General features: G+C 39.7%; 1 protein-coding gene across 1 annotated transcript in view; it reads left to right on the plus strand.

The window, feature by feature from the left end:
* The window catches only part of LOC134494711 (phosphatidylinositol 3,4,5-trisphosphate 3-phosphatase TPTE2-like), a 30,212-nt gene extending 7,053 nt beyond the window's left edge, over positions 1-23,159 (plus strand). Inside the window, exons 6-17 of the mRNA XM_063299990.1 lie at positions 67-130; positions 4,625-4,689; positions 8,746-8,806; positions 10,702-10,783; positions 14,732-14,820; positions 15,755-15,816; positions 16,573-16,653; positions 17,024-17,129; positions 18,034-18,131; positions 19,131-19,226; positions 21,851-21,921; positions 23,027-23,159. Coding sequence (XP_063156060.1) covers positions 67-130; positions 4,625-4,689; positions 8,746-8,806; positions 10,702-10,783; positions 14,732-14,820; positions 15,755-15,816; positions 16,573-16,653; positions 17,024-17,129; positions 18,034-18,131; positions 19,131-19,226; positions 21,851-21,921; positions 23,027-23,129 — 978 coding nt within the window. The 3' untranslated portion in view covers positions 23,130-23,159. The remainder of the gene's footprint in view (positions 1-66; positions 131-4,624; positions 4,690-8,745; positions 8,807-10,701; positions 10,784-14,731; positions 14,821-15,754; positions 15,817-16,572; positions 16,654-17,023; positions 17,130-18,033; positions 18,132-19,130; positions 19,227-21,850; positions 21,922-23,026) is intronic.
* Positions 23,160-24,981: the final 1,822 nt, after the last annotated feature.

Below are 24,981 nucleotides of genomic sequence, written 5' to 3' on the forward strand. Positions count from 1 at the left end.
ACTGACCAGTTTGTTTCCTAACATCGCCATTTAATATTATTGGATTTTTTTTCTTTTGCCTGGCAGGTCTCAGAAAATAAAAGGCGTTACACAAGAGGTGGCTTTGACTTGGATCTCACTTATGTCACTGGTTGGTATTTCTTGACTAGTGGACAAATTGGTTATAAATGGAAATCTAGGCATCCAAGGATAACGGAAGAATGTGTGTAAGAGAAAACCTCCTCTTTGTTCCATTTCCCATCTCTAGAGACTGAAACTAGGGAAGTGTAGTCATGCCTTCACTATTGCTTCTTTGTGTTGAGAATTATTGATTGCTGAGGTAGACCTTGCCAATTATACTGAGCAGTTAAAGTGTAACCATGCACAACAGGATAGCTGTAGAGCTAAGAATCACGTAACAAAATCTTAATGTGGCCGGCCAAGAGCCAATGCCGCCTCTTTTTGGCCTTTTATATTTATATAGTTGTGCCTGTCTTTGTATCAGAAGGAAATTAGATCTTTAATTCTGTCATTATGTTTGGCTATACAGTGTTATAAAATAGATAATCTTTACGCATACACTTTTGATATCATGGATCAGTGATGTTCCTCACAAAGGGCAGAATGCTGGTCCCAGGGAATGAGGAAGAATGGGGGGAAAATACCATTGTGTGTTAATTGCATTAGCAGCTTTTGCCAGTGGACTGTGGAGTCATCTTCTCTTGCTAGTAGTCAATGAGTGACTAGATCTTGAGCAGGTCCTTCAGCTGTAGCCTGAAAGAAACTCTAGTCCAGTTTTCCCCATTGTGATGTTCTCCAAGTGTTTGGGATTACAGTGCCCAAAGTATCTTAAGTAACATAGCCATTGACATGTTGACTGGCAATTCTGGGAAAGTTGCAGAACCTAAAATTGGATAAGATAGATTAGTAACATGTCTATCTTTTTCGTGGACCTTTATAAATCCATTTGTACTGCATAATATGAACAGTTACTGATCGATTTAGGGATTTAGATATGTTCCAATAAAATACTTCTTTTACTTTAAGAATATTCTTTTTTCCTTATTCTCAAACATTTTTTGTTTATTTATTTAATTTATTTTATATCCCACCTTTATTATTTTTATAAATAACACAAGGCAGCAAACATACCAAATACTCCTTCCTCCTCCTGTTTTCCCCACAACAGCAACCCTGTGAGGTGGGTTGGGCTGAGAGAGAGGGACTGGCCCAGGGTCACCCAGCCGGCTTTCATGCCCAAGGCGGGACTGGAACTCTCAGACTCCTGGTTTCTAGCCCGGTGCCTTAACCGCTAGGCCAAACTGGCTCTCTTTTTGTTGCTAGAGAAATAGAATTATTTTCTTACCTGTAGCACCTTTTCTGTATGTCGTAAGAGTTCTGATGGCATGACACTGATATAAATTGCTTGATCCTTCACTAGGTCAGATGGTGAATATGTTTTTCTTTTTATTTGTTGGATGCCTTTTATATCTTCACTGTAATGCCACACACTTTTTCTGTTTCTTTATTAAAAGCAGCAAGTTTATAATTCTAGATTTTACTCCTTCACATTTACAAAATTTGCAAAATCTAAAAAATGCCGGGCTTATTATCTTTTCATCAGTCCATTATGGGGAGAATAGGTTATCAGGTATCTATATCTTTTTTTTTAATAAAGCTTTATTAAGTTTTTCAACAAATACATAAAAACTACAAGAAATGAAATAAAGTATACTACAAGAGAAAAAAGGAACTAAAAAGCTTGAAAATATAAAAAATGACTACTACATACTTAACTAACTTCCGACTTTCTACAACAAAGATATAAATAAGTCAATATCAATTTCTTACTCTAGTTTATTTATTTATTTATTCACATTTCTATCACCGCCCATCTCCCCCTAAAAGGGGGACTCTGGGCGGTTTACCATAAAATTCACCTTAAAACCTGACATCATAAAATCACCAATATTAAAATAATAAAAATATAAATATAAAATCCAAGTGGGAGATTTCCATTCCGTCGGGAGAACTCTACATCACCAGCTACCCCCAGGAAGAACTATTGCCCTTCCCATCCCAGGCGAGGCGGCAAAACCAGGTCTTCAAGCCCCTCCGGAAGGTCGGGAGTGTTCAAACTGGAATGAGCATTACTTCTATAATACAATTCCATTCTCAATATAACATTTTCTCTAAAACACTATTTTTCCCTTAAAATGGATATATATAAAAAAGCATTTTATAACATAAAAAAATTCCCCCCATAATACACAGGTAATCAAATATTATCCTTCCTCATTACACTTTTACTCCTCACCAAAACAGAGTTAAACATATCCTCCTTCATTACAATTTTACTCCTAACCAAAACATTTATATAATTAAACATTATACAGTATCTAATCTATATCTGGAATGGTCTGGAGAAAGCCTTTTAAATTGGGGAAGCCAGTCTGACATATTGGGGAAAAGAGTCTGAATTGCATATTAAGCTTAGAAAAAAATTAAACATCTTGAATTGGAGCAAAACAGTCCAACATTTCCCCAGCCTGGAAGTATCCTGACTCTGTATCCAGTATCTTCAGTCCTTTTTCATTACATTTGTTCTGCATTATTAATGTAAACCATGGGGTATTTGTTAAGTCACTGACACACACACACTTATTTCCTGCCTAAAATTTGGTGCTTGCTTAGTGTCCTGCTTCTGTTTTGTTTTGTTTTTTTTATCTTTTGTACTTCTGGACTGGTTAAGTCACTAATTAATCCAGTTCTCTCCCTTTAAGAATGTTTTACCAGAGTTATATCTGCAGCTATGACCATAGGATCTCAAGCTGTCACGTTTGTGCATGTACAAATTCCAAACCCCAGAGATTTATGTGACAGGAAGGGGCTTGTCGTAATCTCTAAAATTATTTAATGGTTTCTCTTGCTTTTAATCTACAGTCATGTGAAAAAGTACACTCCATGTAAAGTTTTTTTCTTTTTTAACATATGTGGGCATATCAATATTTTGTCTTCATTCAAACAGTATATAAATATAAAGGTGATGTAATTGAAGAAAAAAAACCCTATAAAATTGACTTTGCAATCATTATTCAACAAAAAAATGAACAGATACTCCATTTCCTTCTCTGAAAAAATAAGTATGCTTTTGGCTCTAATACCTGGTATTGCCCCCTTTGGCAGAAACAACCTCAGTAGGCATTTCTTATAACTGTCTATCTTTGACATCAGCTGGGAGAAACTTCTTCCCATTCCTTCATGCAGAATTTTTTCAGCTCTGCAATGTTTGAAGGGTTTCTTGCACACACAACCCATTTCAAGTCGCCCTACAGCATCTCAATGGGATTTAGATCTGGGCTTTAACTTGGCCATTTTGGAACTGTCCATTTCCCTTTTTTTTTTTAGTGATTCCTTGGTGGATTTACTGGGATGTTTAGTCATTATCTAATATGACACTGGTCATTGTCATGTTGCAAAGTCCACTTCTGGTTGAGTTTCAGTCTTCTGACAGATGGTCTCACATATCCTCAAGCACCCTCTGGTACAATGAAGAATTTCAAGTGGATTTTGGGATGTTAAGCTGCCCAGGCCCTGATGCAGCAGAGCAGCCCCAAACCATAACATTTCCACCACCATGCTTTTCAGTTGGCATCAGGTTCTTCTGGTGAAATGCTGTCTGTGGTTTTTGCCAAACACGTCTTCTGGTACTGTGGCCAAATAACTCTACCTTTGCCTTGTCTGCCCAGAGCACATTGTTCCAGAAGCCTTGGTCTTTGCCTAGGTGTTCATGAGCAAACTCTAGTCTTGTCCTGATGTTCTTTCTGGACAGCAAAAATTTCCTCCTGGCACATCTCCTATGTGGATCTGATTTGTGCAGCAGCTTTCTACTGGTAGACTCCTGCACTTTGACATTAATAGTGGCAAGAGCTACCAGTAGATCCTGTGATGAAATTCAGGGGTTCTTAGACACTTCTTTCAGCATCTTGTTTCTGCTCCTGAGCTGAAGTTGCTGGGACTGCTTAGCCTGGGCAAGTTGGCTGTTTGAAATCTCCACTTGTATATGATCTTCTGGAGGGTGGAATCATTGTTGTCCAATTGTTTGGTGACCTTTTGAAATCTCTTTCCAGACTCATAGGCATCTATACCGTAACCTCCTTTTTGAAAGCCTCTGAGAGCTCTTTAGATCTAAGCAGGGTGATATCACACACATCAACAACAAAGAGCAAATCAGACTAAATGTTTGAGGTTTCAATAAAACAGGTTCAATAAGACCTGATCTGGTACACCTGATTCTAATGTTAGGTATCTGAGGTAGTGATAAACGTATGGGTGTACTTAGTTTTTCCACATGCAAAATTTGCATTTAGGTTTATTTAAATTACACAATGGACTACAAAATGTAAATGGTGCATGATATTTGTTATATTTTATCCCCTTTATCTATTTATATTGTTGACATGAAGATCAAATATCTGTATGTTGAAATACGTTGAAAAAGTTAAAAAAAATCTATGGGGTGTACATACTTCTTCACATGACTGTATTCAAAGAAGTGCTGAACCCATGAAAAATCTCACATTTGTCTCACAATGCGAATCTTACCTTTTCTTTCTTCTTTTGCTTATTTGTATTTATCCATCAGCTCGTGTTATAGCAATGTCGTTTCCATCTTCTGGGCAGCAAGCTTTCTACAGGAATCCTATCTGGGTAATTTAAAGTCTAAAAGAAGATGGAAATAATTTCTGTCATTCTGTGAATCTTCCTCTTTGCTCTCCCCCACTCCCAGTTATAATTATTATTGGCTATGTTTAATGTTAGTAAGATGGTAAGTCATGTTAATCATAGAAGAAAGGACCTCTTGGTTGTTAAAGCTTTACTGCAAAATAAAAGAATATTTTTTCCTCAAAGCTTTAGTCATAAATCCATTGAAAATAGTTTTCAATGTTAAGCAAGGAGAAAAGATAACTGTACTCGAGACAGTTCACTATTTTTCACTATTTTCACTATTTTTGTTCACTATTTTTTTGAATGCTGTTACTGGTATTACCGCTTGTATGTGTCAGTGAACCAGTTTTCAGCTAATTGTCGATGCATGCAAGGAAGAGGGTCTGATTGGTGAGTGGGTCCTTCGCAGCTGACTAATGCATGCAGGGAAGGGGGGTTGCTGCTGTGAGTGGGCTGTTGCCATATCTATGCAAGGAGGTGGAGTTGAGGCCATGAGCAGGCTCTGTCCCATGAAGATGAAGAAACTTATTTATTTTATTTATTTATTTTCTATCCTGCCTTAATTATTTTTTATAAATAACTCAAGGCAGGGAATATACCTAATACTCCTTCCTCCTCCTATTTTCCCCACAACAACCACCCTGTGAGGTGGGTTGGGCTGAGAGAGAGTGACCAGCCCGAGGACACCCAGCCGGCTTTCATGCCTAAGGCAGGACTAGAACTCTCAGTCCCCTGGTTTCTAGCCCAGCATCTTAACCATTAGACCAAACTGGTTATCTAGTTATACTATTAAATGGACCTAAGTGGACAAATAGCAGTCAGTGTGCCACTTTTTGAGAGTTGATGTCCTGATTACCAGGAAACACACTGAGACAATGACTTGGTCTCTAATATTTATTAGTAGTACTTAACAAGAATCCTAACAAACTGAGGAAGCGTGGGAAAACCCAGCCATATAAACCCCAAAGGTTAAGGCGGTCCCGATCTGTGTCTCTTTGAATGGCTGAACAGTTCCTCAGTGCTACACATGCGCTTGACAGTCTGGGTGGGAGCCCCCTGCTCGCCATCCTTACTCATGACAGTTGCTTTTGTATGCTAGTGGTATTAAATCCCTCTTCCAAATTGGTGAGTTGACCTTTAAGGTCTCTTTTCTGCAGGCCTCAGAATGCTGACTATCTGGCTCCTTCAGCAATTATCAAATTTAGCAGTGAAAAGTACATTCTTTCCAGTTTGCAAATCAGTATGATCTGCAAAATCAGTATGATTTGCAAAATCAGTATGATCTGCAAAATGAAGATTTGCTGTAGGTCCTCACTATGGGTTATAGTATGAGAAGCACATACCCATATATACTTGCAGTTAAACCAAGCGTTTTAGTTCCCAAAATTGGGTTCAGCTTATCCATGGATGGGCTTATCCTTGAGCATATATGGTTATACTTTTTTAAAGTACCTGTATATATTCGCAAATAAGCCAACCCTTGAATTTCTAACCAAAATATGATGAAAAATAAGCCATCTGAAGATAAGCCAATTGTGAAAATTAAAACATACAAAAATTTTGAGGGTCAACTAAAAGTACAGGTGGTTCATTTTTTATGGTACGGTATTTTGATTAAAAATTCAAGGGACAGCTTATCCACGGATGGTCTTATCTGTGAGTATATACAGTGTATTTACTTTGGTTTGTCTCTCCTGTTTTGTTTTTTTTAAAGTAGTAATTGACATGTTTATTTAAACCCACACTTCCCCAAAGAAGTGCTTTAGCTTACTGATGGAATCTAGCTATGCCAACATTTATAATTCTGTTTAGGCATGCTGGTTAGAAATTATGAGAGTAGAAGTCAGGTTGCAGGAGGTTGCTGTACAGCTCTATACGTGAATATAAAAAGTCTACGCACCCCTGTTAAAATGCCAGGTTTTTGAGATGTAAAAAGATCAGACCAAGATAAATCACTTCAGAATTTTTTCCACCTTTAATATAACATACAAGCTGTACAATTCAGTTGAAAAACAAACTGAAATCTTTTAGGGGGGAAAAATAAAAAATAAAAAAACTAGAATAATGTGGTTGCAGAAGTGTGCACACCCTTAAACTAATATTTTGTTGAAGCACCTTTGGATTTTATGGCAGCATTCGGTCTTTTGGGGTAGGAGTCTATCAGCATGGCACATCTTCCCTTGGGAATCTTTGCCCACTCTTCCTTGCAGAAGCGCTCCAAATCTGTCAGGACAGCAAGGGCGTCTCCTGCGCACAGCCCTCTTCGGGTCACCCCACAGATTTTCACTTGGATTCAGGTCCGGGCTCTGGCTGGGCCATTCCAAAACTTTGATCTTCTGGTGAAGCCATTCTTTTGTTGATTTGGAGGTATGCTCTGGGTCGTTGTTGTGCTGAAAGGTGAAATTCCTCTTCATCTTCAGCATTTTAGTAGAGGCCTGAAGATTTTGTGCCAAAATTGACCTGGTGCGTTACTTGGGGGTCCTCTTGGATTCATGGCTTCTGCTTGAAGAGCAGGTGGCAGCCTTGGCCAGGAGAGCCTTTGTGCAGCTACGTGCTGTGCATCAGTTACACTCTTTCCTGGACCGGGAGGCCCTTCGAACAGTCACTTATACCCTTGTTATCTCTCATATAGACTGTTGCAATGCACTCTACATGGGGCTACCCTTGTAAAGTATCCAGAAGCTTCAGCTGGTCCAGAACGCAGCCGTGCGAGCTGTTTTTGGTGCCCCCAGAAGGGCACATGTAACACCGCTGCTGCGTGAGCTGCATTGGGTACCAGTTTGCTTCCGGGTCCAATTCAAGGTGTTGGTTATCACCTTTAAAGCCCTACATGGCATGGGGCCAGGTTAACTGAGGGACCGCCTCTTCCCCATTATATCAACCTGTCCCACCCGATTGTGCAGAGAGGGCATGCTGCAGACCCCGTCTTTAAGACAACTTCATTTGGCGGGGTCCAGGAAGCGGGCCTTCTCTGCAGTAGCTCCCGCCCTGTGGAACATGCTGCCCCCGGAGGTGAGATTGCCCCCTTCGCTCCTGACCTTTCAGAGGAGTCTGAAGACCTGGCTCTGCTGCCTCACTTGGGGTGGAGAGGGGAACAGATCTACATGGGAATGGCTGCTATAGACCACTCCTCCCACACTTGGACTGCTTTAGATTCTTTCACCACTTAGACTTTTTATCTTTACTCTTATTTATATTATTTATTATTGTAATTTTATACTGTATATTTTATGATTGTTGTGTTAATTGATTGTTGTAAACCGCCCAGAGTCCCCCAATGGGAGGAGATGGGCGGGGACAAATTGGATAAATAAATAAAAAAATATTTGGAACTGCTCATGCTTCCCTCCACTTTGACTAAAGCCCCAGTCCCAGCTGAAGAAAAGCAGCCCCAAAGCATCATGCTGCCGCCACCAGGATTCACTGTGGGTCTGGGGTACTTTTGGTGATGCGCAGTGTTGTTTTTGCTCCAAACATACTTTTTGGAAGTATGGCCAAACAGTTCAGCCTTGGTCTCATCAGACCATAACAAATTTTCCCACATGCTTTTGTCAGACTTGATGTAGGCTTTTGCAAAATGTAGCCGGGCTTGGCTGTTTTTCTTTGAACTTTTTGGCCATAATTCCAGAAAGTGTGTTTGGTGCAAGGAAGAGTGGGCAAAGATTCCCAAGGCAAGATGTGCCATGCTGACGGACTCCCAGCAGTCAATTATTCTAGTTTTTTTTTTTATTATTTTCCCCCCTTAAAGATTTCAGTTTGTTTTTCAATTGAATTGTACAGCTTGTATGTTATATTAAAGGTGGAAAAAATTCTGAAGTGATTTACCTTGGTGTGATTTTTTTACATCTCAAAAACCTGGCATTTTTAACAGGGGTGTGTATACTTTTTATATCCACTGTAATTGGCATCAGAGACCTCTGTCTGAGATTTGAATCTTCCTTGAAATACTTCCTTTCTGTGGGAAACCCATTACACAAATAAAGTATTTAATAATTCACACCTCCTTGACAATTACACTACCTTATTCTCTTTTATAAGGAAGTTGCAAAGCTCTTGGATACAAAACACGAAGACCACTACAAAGTCTACAATCTTTGTAGTAAGTATCATTTTGTTTCTTAGTTACCAAAACTGGAGCAGACAGGAAAAACGTTATCTGGATCTCTTCTAATCACAAATCAGGGCATGCACCACCTTCAGTCTTAGCTTTGTCTTCTAGCTATGCAGTGAATTTCCATAGCTGATGGGGGACATGAACCTGGGTATCACTCTTCTAATACCTGAACCACATCACACTAAATCACTATCTGCTTCCTTTTAAAATTAAGTTCTGAGTGTTTTAGAACTCAGTGTTTATGATAATAGCATTGAGATACCTACATATTCCTTCCCACTTTTTTTAACCTCTTCAGCACAGTGACTGTTACTTGGTCTTCCTCAGGTCATTTTTCCCCAGCTTAGTGCTTAGTATGATGGGTTCAAAAACCTTGCTGGCTGAAAATTCTTGAGTTGTGATGTTGTGATGTCAAAATATCTAGAAGGTACCAAGTTGGGAAAAGCTGCTTCAGCTAGGGACTTCACCTAATCTGATTTGTTCAGGTCACTTCTTAATGTCCAGCCTCACTGTGGCAAGTGTTGAATCAAACTCTTCTGGGTTAAACTTGATTTACAACATCAGTACCAGATTCTGGAATGCTGTTCCACCAAGTCTAATGCTGCTTAGTTCCTGTTTCTGCAATTAGAGCCAATTTTCACCTTCTGGAGCTTTAGGCAGAGTGCTTTATGTTAATTACCACCGTCGCTTCCACTTCTACTTACCAGGTAGCAGTGACAGCAGCAACATTAAAGGAGTGTCAGGAAAATGTCATTTAATTTTCTCACTGTGCCCAACAATTTTACCTTAACGTGAGAAATTTAAACAAGGAAACTTCTGTATTCAGGTGCCCAGCATGGAGACTCTAGGATAGATATCGAATTAGTGACTTATTCTATAGCTCAGCAACTGCCTAAAAACTGTAGATACTGACTGGAGGCTGTTTCTATTAGCAACAAAATCTAGTATAATAGGGAGGAGGTTTGTGCATGTTGCTGTTTGCTATCCTGTCAACCCCAATGGAAATTTGGGATTGCTGTAGTTTTGTTTTCTTCTAGACAGTGTTTTTTTCTAGACAATTCAGTGGTATGCATCCTTATATATGTATTTGATGAACAGTACAGGTGTTGACACTTCAGATGGCCATGAACTGTTGGGCTTTGAATACTGAGATGAAATATATGCTGCAAGTTGATACAACTGATTCTGTAAACATAACTGCAATATAGATGTTTTTGTTGCAAATAAAAAAATCCTTCTCCAATCTGTTAAAAATGGAACTCCCATCCATTCATTAGAGGGAGGCAGATTTATCTCAAACTCACATAAAATTTGGTATAGATCAGAGGTTGCCAGCCTTTTTGGAGTAGGTATATTTGGTGTTTTAAGAACAAGGGTGCTGTTTCAAAACAATTGCTGGTAAAGATTGCCTATTCTCAAAATGGCTGGCAGGGATGTAACCAATTTCAAAGTAAAGAGTTGCCAGAATGTTACCTGCCATACTGTTAGTATTCCTTTTGCTGGATGTGCTCTATTGCCCTGGCTTAACTTTATCCTTTTTCTGAGCAGATAGGTGTGCTTCCAGGTAAGCATGTTGATTAAAGCTGCTCAACATTTTAATTTTCTTACAGGACCCAGGTATTCAGGAAAGTACAGATAAGGATGAAGGCATGCAGCTTCTCATTTTAAAAATTGTGTGTGTCCATTTTAATATAAAAAATCAGGTGGGGTAAGGAGTCTGATGGATGCTCAAAGGAATTGCTGTGGATTCATTGGTGCCCTCAAGCACCATTTAAGGACATCGGGTCTAGATATTTGAGCAAAGTATTGCTTTGGAATCTTCCTAATGGAACTTTATCTGGGTTTATATATTTAATATTTGTATACTTTTTTTCCTGCAGGTGAGCAGGGATATGACCCACAGTTTTTCCATTACAGAGTGGAGCGGATGTTTATTGATGACCACAGTGTTCCCACTCTAGCGTAAGTATGATTCTGCAGTGGTTCTGTGTAGATTTGACAAAATACCAAATAGCTGAATAAACCAAATCCAGTTGTGTACAGTGTGCAGATATCTGTAGCCTATGAAAAACATCTTGAGAAAAAATTAAAATAGCCTATGCTGCTAGTCCTATTCGGGTGTTCAGAAACTGTATCTCTGGCAGAGATATGGACCATGCATTCCTTAATCTTCTCCAACATTTTTTAAAAAAATTGAATTTATATACTGTTATCTCACTACTCTTGGCAGTTTACAATAATAAACTACAATTAAAACATCTATAATAAAAACATAAATTAATTAAAACTCTGTACAACTGAACCCTGCAACATTATTTATCACTCAAAGGCCCTCTGGAATAACTTGCTTTTAAGTTGCTTCCTGAAAGCTGTAATCAATGGACTCGGTCTCATCTCCAGAGAGAGGCCATTCCAGACGGCAGGGGCCATCACAGAGAAATAGTGCCTCTGGACCTCAGCCCCACCGCTTCCTAGAAATAAAGCAGTACCAGCAGCTTCTCCCAGGAGAAGAGCCTTGGACGGGTCAAATCCACTTGAAGGAGGCCACCCTGAGTGTACTAAGTGCTAAGCCATGAAGAGCTGTGTAGGTTATAACTAGCACTTCGAATTCCACCCAGAAACCACCAGGGCACCAGTGCAAGGTTTGCAGAAATGGTATAACATGGTCATAGTGTCAAGCACCTGACCATACACAGACTGCTGCATTCTGGACCAATTACTGTTTCTGAATGGTCTTCAAAGGTAGCCCCATGTAGGGTGCTTTGCAATTATCCAGGCAAGTGGTGATGAGGGCAGGAGTCACTATAAGAAGCTCTTCCAGCTGAAGGCAGGGCTGCAACTGGTGTACCAGCTGAAACAAAGGACCTCCTTGTCACAGCTTGACCTGCTCCTCTATTAAGAGCTGTGAGTCCAAGAGAAACTAACTCCTTCTTGCTGGGTTTAACTTAACCCTGTTTTCTCCCATTCAGATCCTAAGAGTCTCCAGGCATTGGTCAAGACTTCTATAGCATCTCCAGCCAGGCTGGGAGTGGCAAGATATAATTAAATATCATCAGCATATTGATGGTGCCTTACCCCAAAGCACCAGATGACCTCTCCCAGTGATATACAGATGTTTAAAAGTAGAGGAAGTAGCCACCAGGCCAACTTCTCGTTCCCCATTACCACAGACTGGAACCGCCTATTCAGGAAGGAACAGAACCACTGGAGAATAGTCTTTCCAACCCCTAGCCCTCCTGGGTGATCCAGAATGATGCCACGGTGGATGGTATTTAAAGGCTGCTGAGAAATTTGTTAGGACCAGGAGGAGTGCACTTCCTTCATCCAGGTCCCAGCAAAGGTTATCAGCCAGAGTGACGAATGCCATTTTGTTCCCATGCCTGAACCCTGACTCAAAAGACTTCAGATAATCTGTGTCTTCTAGGGCATTCTGCAGCTGCATCCCCACCACCTGTTGCATAATCTTCCCTAGACAGGGAGTGTTGGAGATGAGGTGATAATTGTTAAAACAGTTGGATCCCAGTAGAGTCTGTTAAGAAGGGGGCATACCACAGCCTCCATCAAAGCTGCAAGCAGTGCCTCCTCTTAAAACAAGACATTCACAGCCTCCTGGGCCCAGCCTGTCTCCTGCAGGAACCAGGAGGGCCATCGTACAGGTGATGGAGATCATGCTGGAGAGCAGCCTATCCCCTTCACCAAAGTCAATAGGTCCCAGATAACACAGCCAGGTAATACTCCACTCACTCTATTGGACACCATGCAAGGCTTCAGTCAATTGGCAAAGTGCTATACAAAATATTTGTTGTAGTCAAGCAAGCGACCTAGCTGATCATCCTTCCCGAAGAAGGAATTTACTGTCCAAAGTAAGCCTGCTGGCTTATCACTGCATTAATGGAGGAGAAATAAAGATGATTAGCCTTCCTAATCACTGTAGTGTAGCTTCTAACGTGAGCTCATACCTGTGCTTGGTCAAAATCCCTTTTAGTCTTTCTGCAGTGATGCTCCAACCATCGTTTCTGTCACTTTCTCTTTGGAGCTCCTCCATAAACAGATGAATCCCAAGATTGGCAAACAGGCTGCTTTGGAGCAATCTCATCAAGACCCAAGTCTCTTCCTGTTCCCAGCAGTCAATTAAGCAGCTAGCAGAATTGCTTGCTGGTTGGCTGGGAAACTTCCCAAGTGCCCTCCAGAAATACTCCAGATCCATTCTGCATCTGGGACAGATGTTCTAATTGGTTTGGGTCCTGGAGAGGTCCTGATGGCAGTCAATCTTAGTTGGATCAGGAAGTGATCTGACCATAACAGATAGTTAAATATAATGCCATCCATATCTAGATCACAAAGCAATTGCTCAGAAGTAAAGTATAAGTCTACCTGCATTGTCAAACCAGAGATTACCTGAGACAAGCCTATGGTTGCCATGGAGACCATGAATTCTGGGCTTTCCCTTACCCAGCTCCCAGGGCCAGTAAAGTGAGGTCACCCAGTACCAAAAAGGGAGAGCAGCCAGCCAAAAGACCAAGATGCTCAGCAAGGGAATCAGTTGAGCAGGAATCCCTACTGCCTAATTCAGATACAGACATTTGCACCCTGTTGCCTCTGGAGCAGAGCCCTGCTGGCAAATAATGCGTCTTTTAAGAACAGTGCTGCTTCCCTCTCTGGCCTTTGTGTCAGGGTTGCTGCAGGACCCCAAACCAAGGAGGACAGATTTTTGAAAAGGTTAACATCCCACCAAGTTTAGGTAATACATGCCAGTTCTGTTCATTCATTCACAACTAGATTGTGGATAAAAGTGGTTTTATTGTAGGTAGACATGGCATTTACTAGCAGCAATTTGGGACCAAGGTCACTGATAGTTATTTTAGTAGTTTTTTTTAGTGTGTGCATATAATTAAGCACAATAAAGGGAAATTAAAACATATACAATATCAATATCACAGTAAAACAATATAGTAATTACTATATGCATTTCTTAAAACAATATAATCAATATAACATTTTATAATACTAGCACAACCTTAGTATATGTAATGAGAAGAAGGAATGACTTTGAGGGACAGGAAGAAGAGCTGCTAGCAGGACAAGGGTTAGATAAAAGAAACCCGAGTCCAGGGCAGAACTGTAACCTGAGAAAATGTCTCTCATAAAACCCTCCCTTGTTCTCACAAAGATACAGGGAGGGGCAAAATACATTCGGGCTTGCAAGATTCTGTTATAACTTTATAGTAAAAGTAGTATTGGCCTGCATACTTTGGATTTCTAGTCTGGTCTACCTTGAAGGGCTGATGGTATAAATCCAGAAGCAGGGATCGTTGCCAAATTGTTGATCTGTCTTCCCACAGTTGCTCCTCTGGGCCCCTCGTGTACTTCTCAACCATCACAACCAGTATCATCCTGCCACCATCCTTAACGGTGTGGTCACAATACTTATCCCTCCCTTACGAGCCAGTTAACCGATCATACACCCACACTCTGGGGCCAGTAGTCCAGTTCTCTGGCCAAGCCACTCTGGCAGGTTATCCTACCCCGACCCTTCCTCTGATCCCACAACCTATCACAACGTATCTTAAAATACCCTTCCTGACAAAAGCCCTCCAGCCCAATCGGTCTGTGTCCTCTCCCAGGAAAAGAAGACTGTTAATAAGTTTAGCAGGTTTCCAGCTGTGAGGAGCAGTGCAAGCCCTTTTAGTCGAAAGTAATTAAAGTTTCCTCTATGAACTTTGTGCTTCATGTGGCTTCTCCCTAGAGGCAGTTTAAAGATGCTTAAGTGGGAAGAGTGTGTGGTGATAAGAAATTCCAGTGCTAGGTGGACTTGTACTGATTTGATAAATGAGAGGACATTTTAATTTTTCTACAGTAATATCTAGAATGGATAAGCTCTTAAATGAGGCATTCTTCCTTTTCCTTAAGGGAGATGCTCAAATTTACTGCTAATGTGAGGCAGTGGATGGAACAGGACAACCACAATGTTGTAGCAATACATTGTAAAGGTGGGAAAGGTAAGTGAACTTTCTGGTTTGGAAGGCATTCCCAAAGATCCATTTGAAGTCTTTTGAGAATTACTCTGGTGCAGGAGAAAGTGTGTACAATGATGCCCTGAATTGGACCCAGAGGCTAGCAGCTGTCAGTGTGAATGCTGAAGGGCTGATAAAATGTTTCCAGATAACATACTAAAGGTAGTCCTCACTTAACGATCATTCATTTAGCAATGGTTTGGACTTAACGACCACACTAACCTGACTTATGACCATCTCAGCTTCCTGTGGTCACGTGATCATGATTTGGGTGCTCGGTAATCAGTTCGCATTTACGACCATTGCAGCATCCTGTGGTCACAGGACCACCATTTTTTTACCTTCCCAGCCAGCTTCTGGCAAATAAAATCAACAGGAAACCACATGATTTGCTTAACAACCATATGGTTCGCTTAACAGCTGCTGCAAAAATGATTGTAAAGTCTGGTCTGATTTACTTAACGACCTCATCACTTGGCAACCAAAATTGTGGTCATTAAGCAAGGACTACCTGTAGTTAAGGGGTGTGCTGACTGAAGCCTTATAAGGTTTTGAGAAATAGCCCCAGGCAGAATGCAATGATCCAGTCTCTTTCTTTATAGACATGCTTAGGGAGAATGTTATTTTTAGCCCTTCTGAAAACCTCAGATCCTCAGTAATTATCTGGGACGTATGGGAAACCTGGTTCTGTAATAGATCCAGCATTCACTGACAGTGGCTGTCTGCAAAGGCTATTTGCATCACCCGGTGGTAGATGTGCAAAGTGAGCTTTTGGTAGGGTCAGGTGCTTTTCAGATTTGTTAGGAAGTGCAGGGGCGGGGGTGCTTAATACTGATGCTGTCATAGCCCTGTCCTTGGGAACAAGTAAACATGACAGCATCATTATTTTTAAGTCACTGATTTCCCCTTTTTGATGCAGGTAGGACTGGAACTATGATTTGCATCTGGCTTATTGACAGCGGCCAGTTTAAGAATGCGAAGGTACCAAAAGCAATGTTGATATTTTTCCTTTTGTTTCTGAGTGAATTAAAGTGTCTGAAATGACTATGCAGAGCATGTGGAAAAGTGCTGCCTCCCATAATTTCTTCTGTGTGGGTTCCAAATGTAATATAGAATTAAAAACTGATACTCTTTCAGCGTGGCATGGCCAAACCACATAGCATGCAGCTTCTTGTTTGCTCAGTGTCATCTTCGATAAGGCCTTTGAATTTGCCACCTCCAGGACTGCATCTAATAGAACCTGATATGCTCTTCTCTTACTGTGTGAAATTCTTTCAGCAAGGCTTCTTCCTGTGTGTGTCCAGTTGTTTTTTTCCCTGATTACTATTTTACCCGTTTGCCTGCAACAGACGTTAAGCTGACCAACTTTTACTTACTTGGATCTCTCCTGGAACCCTTTTTAAAGTTGGTGTTACTTTCGTGCTGCCCGTAGAGTTCTTCCAAAAATCGCTGCTGAATTGTAATTTATAATGTGAACGAAAAGGAAAATAATTAAATATGTTTCTTTAATTAAATCCAAATCAATTTTCACCCCACTCTGCCTACTTGGTTTTCTTGGGCACATCTATTTTCTGAATTGTAGCTCTGACATGCCCTCAAAAGTCATGTGTAGCTCTGAGACATCCTGCCCACCCCAAGTTGCGCACTCTTCTGATACAAGATCTCTAGCTAGTTGTTTTTAAACCAAGTACTATAAGATGCTGCAAAGCTGTAGTAACACAATTCTCAATTTTTAAGGAAAGTTTGGACTACTTTGGTAAAAGAAGAACTGATGAAAGTGCTAGCACCAAGTATCAGGGTGTTGAAACTCCATCACAGGTAAAAATTTCCTATGAAGCTATGTGTAAGGTTGAATCAAAGAACTAACACAGTTGATTGGCACAAACTAGCTGTGTAAATAAATAGTTATTTTCTGTTTTCACCTTGCATTTCTAACTGCTGTTTCACTGCCTTTCATCCAGTCATATGAGCTTTGGGTTTGGTCATGTTTTGGTTAAGCAAAGCTTGGGAGATGAGTATTAAAATTTTTCCCCTTATGAAGTCAAACATCAGAGAATGATGTCTCCATTTTTTGGACTGGCGGGGCATTTGCTTTCCTTAAGATTTTGACTTTGTAGAGATAGAAGGTATTATAGATTTCTTTGTAAAATTATTTTTGTCTCAAGGCATTTCCAAATTTTATTTGCAGAGTAGGTATGTTGAATATTACGCAACCTTGAAATTAGAATACAACCTGATCCTCCCGCCAGTGAAGCCTTTCAGAATCAAATGCATAAAAATCTACGCTATCCAAGGTAAGTGCAACTAAAAAGCTGTAGGAAAGAGATCTTCCAGTTGATGGTGCAATCCCAGCACTTAGGTGAGATGGCCCCCCTCCATCGCACAGTACCATCACTTCAGCAGGGTTGCAGCTGCAACATATCCTTGTGTTGGTGCTGTTTAAGTCCACTAACGTTACTTCAGGAAGTGAACTGACCAGCTGCCTTATGTTTCAAGAGATCGGTGCTCCCATTTGGTGGAGATTCTTTCCTCAATCTGTCTCCCAGCATCTTAGGGTACCCATTGTAGAAATCTGCCAGGACATTTGGGGAAAGTACACAAATACAGAACTGTTGGTTTGGCAGCATTAAAAGGTTCAGGGGTTGGAAGGCAATCTATGTTTGCTGTGATGAAGCTGGAAGCTGTTGAGATTTTTAGTGCACTTGCAATTTTTAAGCAGTCTATCCCCCAATTACACAGCTTCCCTTCAAAGTATAACTGCATATTTTTTCAAAAGCAATGGATACATAACTGTATAGACATACATGAAACAAAGAAAAACACCCTATCAGTTTAGTGTGTTTTCTTTTTGTGAAGAGTGAAAGAAATGCTTGCTTAGATGTGGACCAAGTAAAAGGAGGCAGTTATTGGCCAGCTTGAAAATAGAGCAAGCTAGGAATGATTGATTGATGGTTCTCTATGAATTATAGACTGGCAAACCTATAAATATTACTAGATTTCTAGCATTTATATGGTCAAATTGTCAGAACAGCCCAGATCAATCTTGGGAGCATTTTAAACTGGATTGGAAAGGACTGGGAGATGAAAAAGCTGGTCATTTTGCAACAGATATTTTCTGTCTGAGATATGAATTCTGCTGTTTGGTTCCATTAATTATCTAATACATGTTTTTGTCTCCATCTCCCACCCCCCACTTAGGAGTCGGTAAAGGCAATGGGACTGATTTCAGGATAAAGATAATCATGGAGAAGGAAGTAGCATTTCAATGTAATTGTGCAACCCAAGCAAATTGCAAGGTCAGAGCTTTGTGTTAATTTAAAGATGCTGCAGTCATGAAGGATGGGATTTTGTCAATAGCATTCCCGCTCATTTCATGTTCAGCTGCAGCACAGATCTGTCTGTTGCAGTGACACTTGCATGAACCCTTGCTTTGAATTCACTCATTGAGCAACTCCAAATAGGCAGTAATGCATAAAGTAGTGAGAAGGGCCATGCTTAGTGGTGTGCATGCCAAATACTGTATATGCCTCAGTTTCAGTCTCTGGCATCTATAAATGGGGAGAGAGGAACTTCTCATCTGAGATCCTGGAGAACTGGTATTGAAGAGAAAGCACTAGGCGCACAAGTAGTCTAACTTGCAATGAGACAGCTTCTGCTGTTCCTTCTTGTGCTATGTTGTGAGAGTAAGAGATTCTTTTCCAGATCTTCACAAAAATAGCTGTTGTTCGTCTAACATCCAGAAAGGCTTTTAGATGATTATACTGTGCGTCAGTTAAGTTCCCACAAATAGTGATAAATTAACTAGAGGTGTATGAGTGGGTTCGCGGGAGGGAGATGTCACTAATCCACCTGAGGATCAGAGAATGTATCTTTAACGCTCATAGTAACTTTTGAGAAGCAAATTAAACTAGGAAAAGCTGCATTCAAAGTAGAGCTAATCATTACCTAGAACACTAGTGGAGAGCTCTTAATTTTGCATGGAACTATAATGGTAGAACTCTATAATCTATTCAAGAGCTAAGTGGCAGTTTATGGCATGACTTCTTATCCCCAAAAATTCCCTCTGTGCCAGAATGCGTAATGCAGTATGCATATGGCTGTCAGTCTCTCACACACGTAATCCTGTCCTCTGGAGTGGAGAGACCTATTGAAATATTAACAGAGAATGAGCTAGACCTCCCCCCAAGCTCCCCCATGGTGATTTCAGTGCATGAGAAAAGGAATTAGTAAGCTACAGCCTTGCATTTTAAGAAACATGGAGTGGGTGAGAGTAAGATGGATATGTTTTGTTTCAGTTGTTCCTTGATCTTGAAAATGACTTGGTAGTAATTGGTTTGAAGAACTGTCCTGTCATCAGAAATGATGTGAAAGTCAGATTTGAAGCTACTTCCGTAAGTTGAGAAACGGTGGATCTTTTGTATACCTTTCACCTTTGGAACTGAGCTGAAACAGTCATTCCATTCTATCTCAGGCACAAAAGCTTTAAAAGATCTAACTGTCCTGTTGCCCTTATGCCCACCTACCAAACTTGGCTGATTCTGAAAAACTAAGATGGGCAGGCCTGGTTGGGGGTCCACCAGGAAATGTGAGTACTGTGAGACTAAAAAGCAGTGGCAAACATCTTCCATATTGTTGCCAAGGAAATTACATGGACGTGTCTTGAAGTGACCAGCTGTTGATCTTGGAGTGAGAGAGACCTCAGGCTTTTCTCTTTTGCAGCCTTAAGCCGCTGGACTTCTCTGCATAAACTGACCAGAAATGACCAGTTTAAGACATCTTGTTATGGATTTCAGTTCTTCCTATGGTTTGGCTATGATCATGGTTCTGTCCAAGCCATATTTATCGTGCCCCTGATTTTAATCAGTAAACTTGCACACACACAAAAAATGTTTATGGAGGGCAGTGACCAGAGGGGAGGGGGTGTTCCTGTCACAGTGCATAGTAAGGAAGGTGTTTTCCTTCAATGTAAAGTGCAGCAGGTGAACTGGACGGTATGCTTGAGCAGACGCCTGTCAGTAAATACTACTTTTGTATATATATAATTTTTATTAAGAATTTTGTTTATAATAGTAAAATCTAATACAAACTAAACTTAAAGAGATGAGAAGAAGAAAAAAGGAGTAAAAAGTACAATGAAAAAGAAAGAAGGAGAAAAGTAAGACTATAATAAAGGAGAAAAGAAATATATAAAGAAGTGACTTCCAACCTTCATCACAAGTATAAACAGATTTAGTGACTCTTCACTCCCTTTAAGGTTACAAACATTTATCTCTTCATCCCATATCCCATATCTTATCTATAAACAAATCCATAAAACATCTTTTCAGTCCTGGGGTCAGCAGGAAATCCATAAAGGGTGGCCAGAAGTAACAACGTTACTTATTTTAGCCTTGATCAGATGAACCAATTTTATATCCCTTCTTTTTACTTCTAACAGTCTTAATCTTTAGTTCATTCAAATAGTTGTAGGATTTGATTTCCTTTCTTCTTTGTTCCATCACACAGAATTCTTCAAGGCTTTAACAAGCCTCTTTTGTAAATCCAATAGGAAAAAATTGTCCAGGTCACTCTCTTGGTTTGTCATTTATATTTCCCTTTTAAATTTTAAATTCTTGCCCAATTGCTTTTTTAGATCCAGTGAAACATCCTTTTCTAAATCATTCTCTTGGCCTGTCAGCTGTAAATCCACTTTCAATACCATCTCTATCTTGTCAGATAAAATTTGTCCTACGGCTGTCATTTCTTCAATAACGTCTTTTGGACATACTGTAGTCTCTCCATAGAAGCAGACGTCATTACTGACATTGTTGATATTGTGGCTATTATTTTCTGACTCCATTTTTCAAGTCTCCTTCAGTATTTTCATTGTTAAAATGTTTTGCATCATTTTGAAGGCTTATATTTTTTCTTCTCTACCTAAAATCTTTAGTCCCTTCTAGAGTCCAGTTTTTAAAATCATGAAATTACTTATCTTTGTGATGTCTTGCAAAAACCAAAACAGGATCTATTTCCCACAAGAAGCTGTTTGTTCTTTATAATTAATTCCAAAATCTTATTGTAAAAGTTTCAATATTACAATTTTTTCTGGCCCCTTAGTCTGTTTATAACTTTCTAAGATCAAAATCTTATTTAGCTTTTTGCTGTTTATTTCAGATACTCTAAATCCTTGAATGTATGATTAAAATTTTCTTTCATTTAGGATTGAAGGCAAACTCACCTGGCATTTTCGAACTTGTCATTCCAAAGGTCTCTAATAGCTTAGAAGTAGTTAATGAGTAATTTCTGAAAGTGATTAGCAAGTGAGGTTAACGAACTTAGTGGCCTTTAAAAGGCACCAACTGCAGTTGTGAGCAAGATGGCTATTCCCATCTTCTCCCAGCGCTCAAATCTTAGGGGGAGATGGGCGGTAATAGAAATGTGAATAATAAGTAAATCCACAGGAGACTGCTGTACTGCAGTCTTCTTGCGAGAAGCAGCTGTCTGGAACACGCGTGGGCGATGCCCCATCCTCTCCTTGTCTGGAGATGTTCCAAAGAGCGGGTCTGCCCACCAGCTCTTTGTTCTTCACTGTCATCAGCTCTGCTTTCGCAGAGATGTCTTCAGTCCACCATTCCTCCCCTGGATCCACCATTTCTCCCCCAGAAGCCAGAAAAATGCTACTTTTGATATATAGCAGAAAAATGTGGGTGGAGGTTGCTTCCCAGTGCCCTGGAGGCAGGTAGAGGACCCATCAAGCTACTTTTTTGCTTTTGCTGTATAAACTCATTAGGTGGTCTTGGAATGGTTTGCCTATCTCAGCTTTGGTATAATAATATGTTTCAGACTTGTAAAAGTGACAGCGAGGTTCAGCCTTGCCTCAACCTGCTGCCCCTCAAATGTATTATCGTGCACTTGAAGCCAGCATGGCCCAATTAGTAGATGGGAGTTGAGGGAAGATAAGGTAGATAATGCAGATTAAGTCATTTGAAAGCTTTCAAGTAGTATTAACTGTATTTTTTGTCTTTTTAAAACGTAGGACATTCCAAAAGGCTATGACGACTGTGCTTTCTTCTTTTGGTTCCACACAGCTTTTATACAGGACTATCAGTAAGTTGTGATATTTGAAAGCACACATGTACTGGAAAAGAAAGCCAAAATGCATCCAGGCTTATGAGCCAGGGTGTGAAAGACTTTAGGTTTACAAAAGTTTAGCTCAAGTCTCCACAGACAAGAGAGAGGCATTTCTTTATTTCTATAGGGTTGTGTATTTTTTGTTGATCACTCTCACAGTCTATAGGGAAAGTGGGGCCTGCCATTTAATATTGGTGACTTAGTATGAACCAACTTTGCGGAATGCCAGCTTAAAAAAAATTGCCTCTGCCATGTAGAGGTCCATATGTTCCTATTACTGTTTTTCCTTTAATGAATTCATAAAGCTTAGTAAGTCTCTGAGAAAAGTTATGTGATTATTTAGTAAAAGCTCAAAACTCCTTTTTGGAAAATAATTCCTCACTGGCTACCATTGGGTTTGTCACTGTGAATAAGTAACTTTCATTTGCCATGTAGGAGATCAAAATACTAAGGTGGCATCTAACTGCTTTTAAGTAAGGGGATCGTTTCTGTTGCAAGTGTCCAGTCTCCCTTTCATTAGTAGGGGCTATTTACGGTATGTTCCATATTGCTTGTTTGCTAATGAGGGAAATATAATAAGCATTGTCTAGAATTCATTTTGCATGCAGGCTACTATATTCTTTTCCCAAACTATGCTCTTCCCAATCTATATTTATTTTGGGGCACTCATATACTCTTTCCTCCCAATTGCATCTATTTGTTTTATCATAAATAAGTATTGCTGAGTGCCTATACTCATGAATGTGTGAGTTTTATGTGCATGAAAATTCAGCTTTCTTAGACATGCCACAACTTTCTTAGATATGCCACAAGCATTCTATTAGTAATGTTTGAAGGTGAATGATAGCACTTGCAGAGCCACAGTGGCACCATCCATGCACCAGGAGGGAGGCATGTGCATTCTTAATGGGAACCCAAGGGTTGCTGAAGAGCTGAATATTTTTCCGGGAACAGAAAACAAACAGGCTATATTGTTATCCTAAAATGCAGTGTTATGAGAAAATATATTTTGCTCTGTTTTGTGCATGAATTTAAATGGTTTTCATTAAAGAACTAGTTTTTTTTTTACTCTTTTCCCTAGACTTTACCTTCTAAGAAATGAAATCGATAACCTAAACAAGCCAAAGATGTGGAAGATGTTCAGGGAAAATTTTGCTGTTGAGTTGAATTTCACTGATCCATGACTGAAGCAAGCAGAGACAGCTTTAACTGGGGATTGCACAGTAATTCAATCTAGTTTTGCACTTGCTATGGAATTGCCTTTTGATACTGTTCCTTCTCAGTATGCAGAAAGAATCACCTTGAATGGAAAATTTAAAAGTGGCCTAGCGTGCTATCATTACAATTAATTTTGCCATCTAGATTGTGTGTGAGAAAATTAGACAGTCTTCAGTGAGTTTTACTACTCTTCTGTTCCCGCCTCTCTTTGTAAACTCAATAGTAAATTCACAAGTTCTTCATCATCTTAATCTGGCCTTTTAAAAATCTTTTAACTTTTTATCCCCAAATGGGTTATTTGCCGGTTTCCAATGGCAGTTTATGACTGGGAGTCTGGAGATGAGGTTTAACTGTTTTGTAATGGCTTCTAGTGCCAGATACATCTGGTGTGGGCCTTGATATCCCAAGGTTTGAGACCAAAGATTCTGTGTGCTGCTTCTCTCTCTGCATTCCATGGGCCTTTTACTGAGTTTCCTAAACTGATAGTGGATATTGACATGATTACTTTGAGGTAATTTGGACATTCTTCGTGCCATATCTGGGAACTCCATACGTTGTAGGATCGGTTAATTTTATATTTTGCACTGACTTGGAAGGCTTTCAACTCACAAAATTTCCAGCCAGGATAGGGGAATGCATATAGAGAGTATCATGTTAGGAGAAGTTGCTATAGGAAGTAGAGCTCTGTTGTCTTTAAAATGGTTGGAATTTATGATATGTAATGATGATGGCTCCTCCACCATAGAAAGCGTATAGGAATAGTTACATTACCTCCCCAAATTTTTCCTTATAAGCACCCTTTCTTGTTTTCTTTGTTGAGCTGGAAATTCTTACCTGTTGATCTAGTTACAGTGTTATATTTGTTAATGAATTCCAGTTTGGCAGCTTTATATTAGTTCCACATTGACTTGTCATTTCATATATATTATCACTTCAAGTTTGCAGCACAATATCTTGAAGGGGTGAAATGCTTCCCCCAGGGCTTTGCTTAGATTTAATGTGTGATTTGTATAAATTTACAGTTTCATTTAAACTATGACATGTTGCCCAAGATTGGAATAGATATGTGAAAAATAACTTTTGATGATAAAATTGGTAGTTGTTTTTTTCCCTTGAAAGCATAATTCAGGTGGAATACTGGCATCAAGAAGTTATACAGCATGGTAATGATTTTGTGTAATGCATAAGGACAGGTTTAACACCCAATATCCACAAGAGTCATATTCTGTATTTTTCATACTGAAATGTTCATTGTCAGTCCTTCGAACCACCTGTAGGAAAACCTGTCAAGCAACATTAGGTATTCTGTTATATAATCTAGTGCAGTGTTTTTCAAACCTGGAAACTTTTTAAGATGTGTGAACTTCAACTCCCAGAATTCCCCACCTAGTATCCTCGTATTTCTCCTAGAAATTCTGGGAGTTGAAGCCTACACATCTTAAAGTTGCCAGGTTTGAAAAACACTGATCTAGTGGTTAGCAAGTTATTACTACTTTGAATTTCTGAAATTAGCATGTAATGCAGAATTTGCTACCATTCCGAGATGTTTGCCACTTTTAAAATTAGTTTGTAACATGCATATTTGTGAAGGATATTGTTAAATGCATGTTTCAGCTAAAAGCTTGCTCTAGAGGTTGAATCCAGATGGAGTGTCAATGAGCTAAATGCAGACTGCAATATCACCCACTCCAGGGCATTGTTATAGAAGCAGAGCCAATTGATATCCACCTCAATACTAATAATATGCTACAATTAAGCAAATATAAAATGATTATAACCAAAGCACAGCAGAGGATAGTTATAGCTTTTACTTTTAAG

The sequence above is a fragment of the Candoia aspera genome, chromosome 1 (genome assembly GCF_035149785.1).
Source record: "Candoia aspera isolate rCanAsp1 chromosome 1, rCanAsp1.hap2, whole genome shotgun sequence".
NCBI lineage: Eukaryota > Metazoa > Chordata > Lepidosauria > Squamata > Boidae > Candoia > Candoia aspera.